This window comes from Symphalangus syndactylus, chromosome 11, assembly GCF_028878055.3.
Source record: "Symphalangus syndactylus isolate Jambi chromosome 11, NHGRI_mSymSyn1-v2.1_pri, whole genome shotgun sequence".
Lineage (NCBI taxonomy): Eukaryota > Metazoa > Chordata > Mammalia > Primates > Hylobatidae > Symphalangus > Symphalangus syndactylus.
In genome coordinates this window covers 59,578,942-59,592,580 of record NC_072433.2, presented here as the reverse complement: position 1 = coordinate 59,592,580, position 13,639 = coordinate 59,578,942, and the positions used below count along the sequence as shown (strand labels likewise).

Sequence of the window (13,639 nt, the reverse complement as noted above, 5' to 3'; positions counted from 1 at the left end):
CAAGAGGATCCCTTGAGCCTTGGAATTCAAGGTGGCAGTGAGCTATGATCACACCACTGCACCCCAACCTGGGAAAGAGAGCAAGACCTTGTCTCAAAAAACAAAACAAAACAAAACAAAAATGAGATCCCTGTGGCAGTGGTGACCAAGACAACTCCACATTCAACAGCAAGACTCTGTTATTAACTCAATGAAACAGAAATTAGAAGAGAAAAAGAAAGAGAGCTTACGTGTAACAGGTCACAGATAAGCTTTTCAAACTGTCTAGGTTCTTAAATTCAGGAGCGTAATTCAACAAATCAACCTTCTTACTCCTCTCCTTAATCCTGAAAGAGGTGCTTGTGGTTTAAATAACCCAGTTGGTTTCTGGCGCCCATTCCTGTTCCAGGAGCCCCATTGATGTACCCTGATGACAAGGGGGTCGGATTTTCTTTTTTTTTTTTAAGCTGAGTGAGGCTGAAGTGTTCACCCAAGACAAGCCAGTGAGGCAGGTGCAATCCATGGTGCGTTTTTAATTAGATCCCAGCCACTGAGCTGCCCATACTTCAAGGACACAGCAGGCAGGAAACTGATCTGGGCTGTGCCTCCCAAGGGCTGACGTCTCCATTTAGGGAGCGCTCCTGAAGCTAATGGTCAGTGACAGCTCCATTTGAAAAACACAGAAACACTTAACAGGGAGGCTGTGATCTGCCAGCCCTGTGAGCTGCTGATTAGCAGGGAAATCACGCTCCTTCTGTATCGCACCCCCTGGGTTAACCCCTGTTCTTGCGTCTTCTCTGTGCTATCTCACTTAAAGATTTCATTGTTCTCTGAGGCAGGAGGGAGGGGGGAGAGGGAGGGGGAGGTTGTGGAGCTGCCAGAAGCTGTTTCACTGTCTCCCATCACAGCCTCTGGGGAGGCCCAGGCGAAGCAACAGCCTTCTGGTGTGGATGGGAAATTGATGGTTTTTAAAGAAAAATGGTCCCTGAAGATGCTCCGTGTCTCAGCTAATATGCCTCCTACACTGGCTGGCTTGGGTTCCAACACCCAGGCCAAACAGAAACACGCACAGGTCTGCCTTATAGCCACACCAGGATGCCATACCAGCAGTCCCTGCCACCATCACCTCTTTGTTGTCTGCTCCACCTCCCTTTTCTACAGTCCTAGCCACTATTCCTCTCCTGTGGCTGACTGCAGCAGTCTCTCCCCCATGCCACGGCCACCAATCTAGCTCCCCAAACCTCTGCAATCCCCACACTGCAGATGAGGGGACTCCTTCACATGTCCCCTGGAATTTTGAACTTATCAAAAAGGAAAGCAAGTACTAAATTTCTCCCCTCAGATAGGCTCTACTCCTCATGTTCTTCTCTTACTAAATAGCTCGGGCCAAAAATGCCAGGGTCACCAACAATGCCTCTCTTCCTCTCATACCCCACACCCAATCCATCAGCAAATCTTGTCAACTCTGAATTCAGAACATACCCCACATCTGAATGCATCTTTCCATTCCCCCACCAATCACCTTCCTTCAAGCCCCCATCATTCTTACCTGGATTATCGTAACCACCTCCTCACTGGTTGCACTGTTTCCACTATTGTCCCCCGCTCATTTAATCTATCCTTGTACACCACACCAGTGATCCTGTTTAAATGTTAGTCAGGGCCAGTCTTGGTGGCTCACACCTGGAATTCCAGCACTTTGGGAGGCTGAGGTGGGAGGATCACTTGAGGATAGGAGTGCGAGACCAGCCTGGGCAACATAGCAAGACCCCCCCCCACACACACCCCGTGTCTACAAAAAAAAAATTAGTCCTGTGTGGTGGTGCACACCTGTAGTCCTAGCTACTCATGAGGCTAAAGTGGGAGGATCGCTTGAGCCCAGGAGTTTGAGGCTGCAGTGAGCTATGATCGTGCCTCTGACTCAAGCGTAGGCAACAGAGCAAGACCATGTCTCTAAAACAATGAAATACTATAAAAACAAAACATGCATCATCATATCATTCAGGGCTCAACATTCTCCAGCAGTTTCTCATCGAGCTGAGATGAAAATCCACTGTCCTTACATGGCCATCAAGGACCCTGCTCTGGCTCGTGGCCCACTCTGTGGCCCCTTGGTCACTCTGCTCTGGCCATACTTACCTCATTGCTGCTTGGTGACTGTGCCAGGTGAGCTCTGTCTCAGGGCCTTTGCACTTGCAGCTCCCTCTGCCTAGCATGCCTTTCCTCCCGACATTCAAAGGGCACCCTCTCTCACTTCACTGAGGTCTTGCTCAAAGGCCATTTCCTCCAAGCTGAAAATGGCATCACTCTCACTCCATCCCCTGGCCTTTCTTTTTTTTTTTCCTTTTTTTTTTTTTTTTTTTTTTGAGACAGAGTCTCACTCCGTCGCCCGGGCTGGAGTGCGGTGGCTTGATCTCTGCTCACTGCAACCTCTGCCTCCTGGGCTCAAGTGATCCCCTCACCACAGCTCTCCTGAGTAGCTGGGACCACAGGTGTGCACCACCACACCCAGCTAATATTTGTATTTTTGGTAGAGACGGGATTTCACCGTGTTGCCCAGGCTGGTCATGAATTCCTGAGCTCAAGTGATCCACCATCCTTGGCCTCCCAAAGTGCTGGGATTACAGGCTTCAGCTACCCCACCCAGCCTTGGCTTTATTTTTCTTAACATCACTTATCTCCCTCTGGCACTAAAATATATATTCACATTTACAGTTACAGTCTTGTTTGTTGCTTCTCTTCCCCAGTAAAATGTAAGTTCCATGAAGCATGGATTTTGTATCATTTTCTACTAGCACAGAGCCTGGCACGTAGTGGGTGCTCAATAAATCCGTCTTGAATGAAAAAATGAATAAACAAATGAATGAATCTGGACAACAGTCCTAACCACAGTGAGTTTACCCTGAGGGGTCATCCTTCTGTGGGAGTTTCCCTCCACTGGCCAGCAGAACAGACCCCAGGTCTTCATGTTGTGTCAGAGGGTTCTCATTTTCTGAGACCTGAAGCCAAGATAACAGAAACAGCAGAAACAATTTAGCTTGGAATGACAAATAGGTTTCCTTAAGTCTGACAAGAGTCTTTTAAAAATTCAAGACTGTTTCCTTAGTATTTAAAACTTAAACACCATGCAAATGCCCTATTATAGGAAACATATGCTGTCTGTCTGTAAGGATTTGGAGTAGAAAATGGGAACTAAATAATACTTGGAGCCATGATGCATTGATCACATACTCAGTACCTGTTACTTGCATTCTCTCATTTTATCCTCATATCACAACCCCAATGTGATAGGAATTAAAATTGCTCCCATTTTACAAAAGAGGAAACTGACACTTTAAGGAACTTGCCCAGAGTTGCACAGATAGTGGGCAGCATAATGCCAGGGTTTGAATTCAGTCTACAGACTCACTTTTTTTTTTTTTTTTTTTTGCGATGGAGTTTCCCTCTTGTTGCCCAGGCTGGAGTGCAATGGTGCCATCTCAGCTCACTGCAACCCCTGCCTCCTGGGTTCAAGTGATTCTCCTGCCTCAGCCTCCTGAGTAGCTGGGATTACAGGCGCCTGACACCACGCCTGGCTAATTTTTTGTATTTTTAGTAGAGGTGGGATTTCACCATGTTGGCCAGGCTGGTCTCGAACTCCTGACCTCAGGTGATCCACCTGCCTCGGCCTCCCAAAGTTCAGGGATTACAGGCATGAGCCACCGCGCCAGCCCCAGACTCACTTTTACTCAGATAAGAAGTGAGCAGGAGGCAGAAGCTCTTGGAGACCTAAGTCCCTTGCATGCACAGCAAATACTTCTGCTTCCCTCAACAAAAAGGCTTTGAAGAAGAGCGTGCACCTCTTGACTTTCTCAATGTACCTTCACTCCTTCAGCAACTGAAGTTCAGTGGCAGCCCTCCATTTCTTATCAGTATTGCCCCAGTTGCCAATTGCAATGATCCTTTTTCAGCAACTCTCGTATTTGACCTCTTAAAGATATCTTAGTTATACCAATGCCCTTCACCTGAGGTTTCTCTCAGTCCTTAGCTTGGCTGATACTGTTCTCTCCTGGTTCTCCTCCTGCTCTTCTAAGACACTTTAAGGAGCATTTTTATCATGGGCAAATGGAAATAAAACACCTATTTCACAGAGTTGTTACATGAATGAGAAAGGTCATATATGCAAAAACACTTGGCAAATGTCTGTTTCATTGAAAGTGCTCACTGGTTTTTATTACTCTTGTTATCTCTTTCCACTCCCCATACTCTGTGCTTTTTTAAAAAAAAAAAAAAAAAAAAAAAAAAAAGGTTTTTCAAGACCTCTCTCCTCCTGTGCTTTTTTTTGTTTGTTTTTTTGTTTTTTCCTTTTTTGAGTCAAGGTCTCAATCACTGCCCAGGCTGAAGTGCAGTGGTAAAATCTCTGCTCACTGCAACCTCTACCTCATGGGCTCAAGCAATTCTCTCACCTCAGTTTCCTGAGTAGCTGGGACTACAGGCATGCACCACCATGCCCAGCTAATTTTTTAAAGACAGGGTGTTGCCACGTTGGTCAGGCTGGTCTGAAACTCATGACCTCAGGTGATCTGCCCACCTCAGCCTCCCAAAGTGTTGGGATTACAGGTGTGAACCACCACACCTGGCCCAGAACCTGTGCTTCTGACTCCCTCTGGTCATCACCAGGACTCTCATTGGCCTCTCAAAGTCGTTATCCAAAATGGAATTAATCATCTTTCTCAGTTTTCCCACTTTCTCTGTCTCAGTTCATACAACCACAGTCTCTGTCATTCAAACCATAGACTTCATCATCCCCATCCTTGTCTTCCCGCCGGCCCCTTCCCCACTTCATTAGTCAATCAGCCACCAGGCTGCCACCATACTAGTTTGTTTGTTTGTTTGTTTGTTTGTTTATTTTGAGAGAGAGTCTCGCTCTGTCACCCAGGCTGGAGTGCAGTGGCGTGATCTCAGCCGACTGCAACCTCCGCCTCCCAGGTTCAAGCGATTCTCCTGCTTCCGCCTCCTGAGTATCTGGGACTACAGGTGCTTATCACCATGCCCGGCTAATTTTTGTATTTTTAGTAGAGATGGGGTTTCACCATGTTGGCTAGGATGGTCTTGATCTCCTGACTTTGTGATCCACCTGCCTCCTCCTCCCAAAGTGCTGGGATTACAGGCGTGAGCCACTGCGCCCAGCCTCTGTACTTGTAAAAATGGAGCCAGGAACTTGGGCTCTAATGTCAGATGGACCTGGTTCATCTTGCTCTGCTATTGGTTCGCTGCGTGACCTTGAACAAATTACATAATCTCCCTGGTCTCAGTTCCCTCATCTATATAATGGAGATAATAATAATACCCACTTCATAGGGCCGTTGGGAAGATTAAATATGGTAATGCAAGTAAAGAACTTTCCAGTAAAGAGCATTTTGCACTGGCATATAGCAAATGCATAATAAATATCAGCAGTCATAATTATTATTACTCCTATTACTATTATACTATTAGGTTGTGGTTACCTCGTAGAGATACTGTGTTGGAAACACATAGAGCTTTTGCACAAATGGGTTTTGCTGGCAAAGAACAAGGAACCCCAAACTAGTGGTTTGCCCTCTCTCATTAGGTGGGAATTAGCATGTACAGGTGTGAGCACTCATGCATGCATGCACACATGTGCAGACATGTACATACACATATGTGTTATAACTCTGCCTCAGATAGGGGCCTTTTTAATATAGAAAGACCAGCAGGGTGGGTGAGAAATGGCAATGATTTTCTCTCTAGAACCTGATTGCTTCACCAAACAATGGTTTGTATTTCCTCCCACATCCCTCCTTCCTAATTGAAGAGGGAATGACTGAATTCACCTCCTGGCACCTTGCATTTGATGGTCAGTGACTGATCCAGCTAACCAGGGGCCTCGTGGTTGCCCAGGCATTGCAAGCATCAAACCCAGATTTTCATTGGGATCTTCCTCCATTGGCTGGAGTTTATAAATTGTATTCTGTTGAGCTGGAAAACATCCACTGCTCCTGATTGAGAGCTGGAGGACAGCACTTTGAGGGGTCTGCTGCTATAAATACTGGGATCTCCCAGGTGATGTATAAATGAGTCATTACTTTGCATCTTGCACCACCTGAAACATCTCAGGTGCCTTAATCCCATGTTTTTCAACAGATGAGCTTGGCTGACTTCTCGGGGTGGGTTGGGGGGACATGCCACATGCCTCTGGCCCCACCATCTCATGCCTTTGCCATCCATCTCCTGACTGCCCAGAAGGACACCAGGAGCAGCTCATGAGCTACAAAAGCTGAAGGTCGGGAACCCAAGGTCGTGCACCAAAGGTCATGAGAATTTTGCATTTTATGTTGCTCTCATTTCTGATCATTTGAAACAAGCTCTCTGAGTTTCTGAAAGGGAAGGGAATGCAGAAAAGCACACCCAGTTCTGCTAGGTTCTGTTTTATTTTGGCTTTTGTTTTTGTTTTTTTCCCACCCACAAGTTCTTTTCTTCCCCTCTCATAGTGTGGGCGAAATGCTGAAAACTTCGACCGATTTTTCACCCGCCATCCACCAGTCCTAACACCTCCCGACCAGGAAGTCATCAGGAATATTGACCAATCAGAATTCGAAGGATTTTCCTTTGTTAACTCTGAATTTTTAAAACCCGAAGTCAAGAGCTAAGTAGATGTGTAGATCTCCGTCCTTCATTTCTGTCATTCAAGCTCAACGGCTATTGTGGTGACATTTTTATGTTTTTCATTGCCAAGTTGCATCCATGTTTGATTTTCTGATGAGACTAGAGTGACAGTGTTTCAGAACCCAAATGTCCTCAGGTAGTTTGGAGCATCTCTATGAGATGGGATTATGCAGATGGCCTATGGAAAATGCAGCTGCATAATTAACACATTATCAAAGTCCTCTTACAATTTATTTTCCGCAGCATGTCAGCTAAGTAGACCCAATGGGGAGAGAAAATGCCTGCTTTCTCTCCCTCTTTTTCTGCACTGCCATATTCACCCTCAACCATCCAATCTGTGGACAATTGGATGTTAGCGGTACTCTTCCACTTCCGGGCCTGAAGCTTGGCTTGTATCCAAGTGTATGGTTGCTTTGCCTAAGAGGAATCCCTCTATTTCACCTGTTCTGGAGGCACCAGACCTTGAAAAGAACATGCTCAAAATAAAATGTTATTTGTTATTTTTGTAAACTCAAAGTTAAGATGATCAAAGTTCTAAAATTCCAAGAATGTGCTTTTAGACGGTCTCAATCTAAAAGCACTTCAAGGGGTCAAAGGGCAACCAGCTTGGGTGCTACCTCAGTGTTGTAGTTTCTGATACTTTATGTCTTTGCTCACCCTCATCCCCAAACTACTTGAAAAGGGCATTTGGCACCACTCCCTGAAACAACACAGTCACTCTAGCAAGGCGCCCAAAGGGCCCTGGTTTTACATTACATTTCAAACTTTATTTGCTTTGGGGTTTTGTTTCTGTTGTTGTTCCAATGCAAAAAAAAAAAAAAAAAGAAAAAAAGAAAAAGAAAAAGAAAAAGAAAAAAGGTGACTCACATTGTTACACATGCTTTAAAATATGTGTTCAAATGTTATTAACCACAATGACGACCTGCTTTGATTTAACCAAGAAGATGGCTGTGAAGCTTAGCAGACTCAGGCCTGTGGGAATGGGATTTGTTACAAATCTAGGTTTGTTACTGGCTTTAGAAAGCTAATTAAATGCTCTGAAAAAGACACCGTTTCTTGAAACAAAGATGGTTGTATTCCTCACTTTGATGTTGTTTTGCAAGATGTTTGTGGAAATGTTCGTTTGTATCTGGATCTCTGTTATGTGCCATTTTTCTTCTAGCATCAAGATACAATAAAAAAAAAAAAGAAAAGAAGAAGAAATACTATTTCAAGGAAAACTGATCTTTTTGAAAAACATGGACCTAAACTACAAAGTGGGAACTGAGGAGGGAACTCAGGAGAAAGGAACTAACTGCGGAGCTTTAATCTTGGCCCCAGTGTTCAGCCACTCGGAGGGGTGGGGGCTGTGGCCCATTCAGGGGCTGCTGGTGGCCTGTAGTGGGGTGGGATGACCTGGCCAGAGCCAACGAGGATACTGGAGCCCAAAGTCAAGTTTAGAGACCAGCTGGGAACATGAATGGGGCTTTTGATTTTCTTATCAAAATCACCACTCCTCCCAGCTCGGACTAAATATTCTTTCTAGTAAGCAGCTTTATGAGCTCCCTGAAGCCCAAGGAAACCCTTGGGTGGGAGAAATTTCATTTCTGTCTGAGCAGATTAAGACAGCAGGTGACTCCTCCTCCTCACCTGCCATGTCCTGCTATTCTCAGGCAGCTCTAAGGAGAATTCTTATCACAGTTCAAGTGATTTCCAGAAGTTCCAGGGCTTCTGAGAGACCATCAAGGGAACTTTAACAACTTGACAAATGTCCTTGAAGTAAGATGTCTCATCTTTAGGGAAAAATGGGGTTTGGATTTCTGCTTAGGCAAAGTCTCCTGCAGTTCATCCTTCTCTGTCCTCTTCTTGCTTCAGGCTTGGGGACCGTCCCTACTGTCCCCACTGTGGTGGCAATCATGACCTAAGGTAAAGCAAACTTGAAGTTCTATCTGACAAGTTTAGGCAGTAAGAGAAGGAGGGAAATCGGAGCAAAGCTCCCTCACTTTATTGTTGAGAAACTGGCATCTGGAAAGAAGAAGGAACTTGCCCAAAGTCAGTCAGCTGGGATAAAAACCTGGGTGTCCTGATCCTCAGTGCAGGGCGCTTTCTGCTCTGTAGCAAGGCAACAGGCATCTTTGAGCCAGGCCCACAAACAGGCCCTTATCTGGTGGTTGGATCATGATCCTAGATGAGGGATCCCATCCCATTTTGCTTGGACATGCTCTCAGGAAGATAAAAACCGTGGAGAAACACTAGGCCATTGACAAATGATCTGAGACAACTTTAGAAAACAATGTGGGATGGCTGGAAAGAGAAAGAAAGAGAGAGAGAGAAAGAAAGGAAAGAAAGAAGGAAAGAAAGAAAGAAGAAAGAAAGAAAGAAAGAAAGAAAGAAAGAAAGAAAGAGAAAGAAAGAAAGAAAGAAGAAGGAAGGAAAGGAAGGAAAGAAGGAAGGAAGGAAGGAAAGAAGGAAGGAAAGAAGGAAGGAAGGAATATAGTGTGTATAAATACTGCACTCAACATTTTCCAAATTCTTGCCATTATTTTTAAAAAGTTTAATAGTTTGCAGAAATACATACTCAAGCCAAAGTCTGTTTTAGAGAAACTTTCCATGGAAAGTCAGAATTTCTACCACTTCCTTTTCTATCCATATTTCCAGTGCAGAAGAAACTGAGAAACAGAGCTTTTTGAAGAGAGGACAGGGCCATAGCCACAAGGGCCTTCTTGGGGGATTAACAGGAGGTCAGTAGAATTAATAACCCTCCTTGGATGAGTGCTACTGTTCTCACGTAGCTTCAGATGCTATCAACCTTAAAGAAATGATCTCAACAGAGAGGCTCATTCTCTCTCAACTTCTACGGTAAAATCCAGGAGTATTTTCTCTGGGGATCTGCCCACAGGACAAAGTCCATAAAAGCAAGTCCTGTCTGGATCATGTGGTTACCTGAAGCATTAGCCATCACCAGCACAAAAAATGGGGCAGGGCTTTCCAAGGTGGGGCTGGTCAGAAGGGAATCTTTGCTAAGATTCCCACAGGCAGGGAAAGCGAAATAGGGTTGATGAGACCAGGGGAGAGCTAAAAAAAGGCAGCTTTGTGTCTTCTAGCTCCAAATATACCTGCCTTTTAGCTCACACACTGTCCTGGAGTTCTCAGACCTTTAGGGGCCCTAACACAGTTCAGTATATACAGGGGTTCAAAAGGGACAGTGGCCATTTGGGAGACCTTTAGGATCAATGGGAATAAATTCCATTGTTTTGCCTCAGAGTAAAGTTTCTGGCTCGGGGGTAATTATAAATTGCAAAAAGGATAGAGGCATATCCCAAGTCTTCCTTCATTCCACAAATAATTACAGACAACCTACTGTGTGCCAGGCACTATTCTTGGCATTGGAAATACACTAGTGAAGAAGCAGATAAGGACCCTGTTTATTGTTTCTCTCCAAGAAATTCTCCAAGGATATTGTTTCTTGGCGAGAGATAATAAATAAACAAGACAATTTCTGAAAGCAGTAAGTGCAATCAAGATAATTAAAGGATGCTAAAGTGTGACTTGTGGGGATTGGGAGAGAGATGCACAGACAATATTAAAGAGGAGGCATTCGAGCTTTGTTGTGAACACCGGAAGTAACTCGCCGAGCACCTGGGGGATGGAAACTCCTATAGCACCCCACAGGCTAACAGCAGGCAGGACAAGACAAACAGGGCAGGTGGGACATGGTAGAGATAGACCCCACCCAGGAAACAGCTCCATCAGCACCTCAGCCTGCTCCACTCTAGCCACACATGCCCACGTGTACTCCTGAGACCAGCGTGTCCACCTCACTCCCACACCCTCACACAGACACGGCAAGAGTAAGGAGGGAACTCCATAGGGACATTTTACCTATCTCAGGGGAGCAGCCACAAAGACGTAAGTCTTGTAAAAGATGTTTTGTAAAGGGGAGTGAACCCAGCAATGAGAGATCCTTAACAGCTAGTGCCCATTAGGGGGCTAAACCTAAAGCCTGGGTGGTTTTGGCTCAAACGCTAATGAGTCAGTGAATCCTTACCGATCCCCTGGCCTTTATAATCTGAGGCAACTTCGGCTGCAGCCTGGGAATGTGCAGGGCACTAGGGAATCCAAGGCCTTCTTCCCTGGTTGTCTTGTAATAAAACAGCCATCGGGTTGTCCCTCCAGTCCGAGCGACTGAGATGAGGCCTACGTAGCAGCGATGTGGTCAGGTAAAAATCAGGAACCCACTGAAATCTTGGGCAAGCCACCCTGCCTGCTTGTGCCTCGGTTCTCTCATATGTCATACATAGGAGGTGAGGACTCCAGCTCTACCTGCCCCAGGTGGGTGTGGTGATGATGAGGAAAGACAAGAGGCTTGCAAGGACCCTGAAGAGGTCGGAGCATCATACAGATTCCTTTATTAGCCCACATTCTGATGTTCCCTGGCGAGATTTGCCCCAAGCAATTGCTAGTAAACGGGGCTTAATTTCTTCTCCACCTCCCTACTGAACAAAAAAAGAAATGCCAGACTTACTAGGAGAATCGGGTTGCTTTGAGTTTCTTTTGTTTTGTTTTATTTTGTTTTAAGGCTCCCCTTACACACCCTCCTTTAAGTTTTGGGCTTTCTCTCTTACAGTTTGTTGACTAGATACACGCTAAAAATGTCTTTGGAGAGAACTTCTGCCTGATAAAGACCCAATTCTAGACTGTGGGTGGATTTTCAAGCTGACAGTGGTCAATTCCTTTCATTAAGCAGTGATCTGATTTCTCCACATGGCCATTCTGCCTTCTTGGCCGCAGAGTAGATGGGCAGCAGTTCACCTTTTCAAAGAAAGAGGTCTTCTAGCCACCTGGGCTGCTACTGAATGGTTTTCTCCAGGATGCTCTACCTAATGATTATTTCTATAACATTAAGCATGGTAATAAGTAGCTTCCAATTCAATTCATCCTAAAGCCAAAGAAAATACAGCACCACACACACACACACACACACACCCCACTTTATGGCAATTCTTAACTGAAATTCAATGACTTACTTCTTTTCTTAGAAAATTTCCACCACGTTTCTATCCCCAAGCCAATGTACAATGTGAAATGAAAGCTAGTACGTGGAGTGCAGCTGCTAAGAATTTTCAGCACAGGGCTCTTTCTGACTCTGCTCATGAGATGGTATCAGCCACCCAACGACTGGCGTATCTTGGTCCTGTGTCTTTCTTCTTATGCTGTGTTAATGTGTTTACTTTCCATTTGGCAGAGAGACAAGAGAGACACCTCCAACTTCGACAAAGAGTTCACCAGACAGCCTGTGGAACTGACACCCACTGATAAACTTTTCATCATGAACTTGGACCAAAATGAATTTGCTGGCTTCTCTTATACTAACCCAGAGTTTGTCATTAATGTGTAGGTGAATGCAAACTCCATCGCTGAGCCTGGGGTGTAAGACTTCAGGCCAAGCGTATGTATCAGTTCTAGTCTTCCAGGATTCACGGTGCACATGCTGGCATTCAACATGTGGAAAGCTTGTCTTAGAGGGCTTTTCTTTGTATGTGTAGCTTGCTAGTTTGTTTTCTACATTTGAAAATGTTTAGTTTAGAATAAGCGCATTATCCAATTATAGAGGTACAATTTTCCAAACTTCCAGAAACTCATCAAATGAACAGACAATGTCAAAACTACTGTGTCTGATACCAAAACGCTTCAGTATTTGTAATTTTTCAAGTCAGAAGCTGATGTTCCTGGTAAAAGTTTTTACAGTTATTCTATAATATCTTCTTTGAATGCTAAGCATGACTGATATTTTTAAAAATTGTGAGTAAGCTTTGCAGTTACTGTGAACTATTGTCTCTTGGAGGAAGTTTTTTGTTTAAGAATTGATATGATTAAACTGAATTAATATATGCAAGCTCTTGTTTATATATCTTTTCTTAAATAGACTATGTTACAGAGGTTACAAACTGAAGATCCAGTTTGTAGCCATTAGATAAGCTTAATTTTACTCACATGGAATTTTACTTAAAACCATAGTGAACATGAAAAAATAAGATACTTTATATAAATTCCTGGACTTTTAGATTCCCTTGAAAAAAGAAACAAAAGACTAGCAGCTCTGAGCCTATGTTTCACATGGAAATAATTCTACAAAACTGAGAAATGCTGTCTCCTTTAAAAGCAGTGTATGTTCTCATTTTGCCACAGTCTCCACCACCCCCTATTGTCTTATACCCTCCATCCACTTCCCTGGCTGCTATAGCCACCTAAGGTTGAAACTTCTGTCATTCGTGAGTCACAGGTTTGAGGACCTTAATATTTTCTTGTGCCCTTAATCAGGGTATGTGCGCAGCCATCCACTCAATGTGATTCGTGTTTATTAAGCTTATGTATCAAGCACAATATACGTAAGATTTTATTCCAGCCATGACAAAAGTCAGGAAAGAGGCTGGTGTCAGTGCAGAGAGAATCCTTTGTTTGTTGTCCATGAGGATGTTGCTATTTATAAAACGACTTACCTTTGACTTATATTCTCCTAATTTAGCTAAGCACCTGCCAAAAAAGAGGGGGGAATATAAGCCATTTTTTTTTTCAACAGCTTGTCCAGGGAGGCCCAAGAGAAGAGGGAGAAATAAGGGAGACTGCTTCTAAACCCTGCTGGCATGATAAGGAGCCGCACTCTCTCAGAGCAGAGTAGCACAGTACTGAATCACTGGGTGTCAATCTAATACCTTCTTCTCTGAATGAAGTCATGCTTCTATTTTCTTTTCAAAAGATATAGTAATCCAATCTGTAGCACATGCCTTTGTAGCTGCTAAGGCTAGTGGGTAGCAGAAAAGAGCAAACGTGTTCACGCTACATACATCATGGCTCTCTACAGAGTGTATTCATCTCTTCCCTTCTTGAAAGAGCCTCAGTAAATGGAGCATTGGAAAGATACAGTGAATCCATTGATCTTACCTAGTGCACTAATCTTTGCAGAATTTTAGAAAGTCTGCCAGTTAAAGTTGGCTGAAGCCCATTTAAACTT

At 44.3% G+C, this 13,639-nt stretch overlaps 1 protein-coding gene across 4 annotated transcripts in view; it reads left to right on the top strand.

The window, feature by feature from the left end:
* PRKCB (protein kinase C beta) overlaps positions 1-12,523 on the top strand; it is a 387,670-nt gene extending 375,147 nt beyond the window's left edge. For 3 of the 4 annotated variants that reach the window (XM_055232747.2, XM_055232749.2, XM_063612083.1), the window contains one exon: positions 6,474-12,523. In XM_055232747.2, coding sequence (XP_055088722.1) covers positions 6,474-6,632 — 159 coding nt within the window. In that variant the 3' untranslated portion in view covers positions 6,633-12,523. The remainder of the gene's footprint in view (positions 1-6,473) is intronic. The other variant, XM_055232748.2, reaches the window with a different exon arrangement.
* Positions 12,524-13,639: the final 1,116 nt, after the last annotated feature.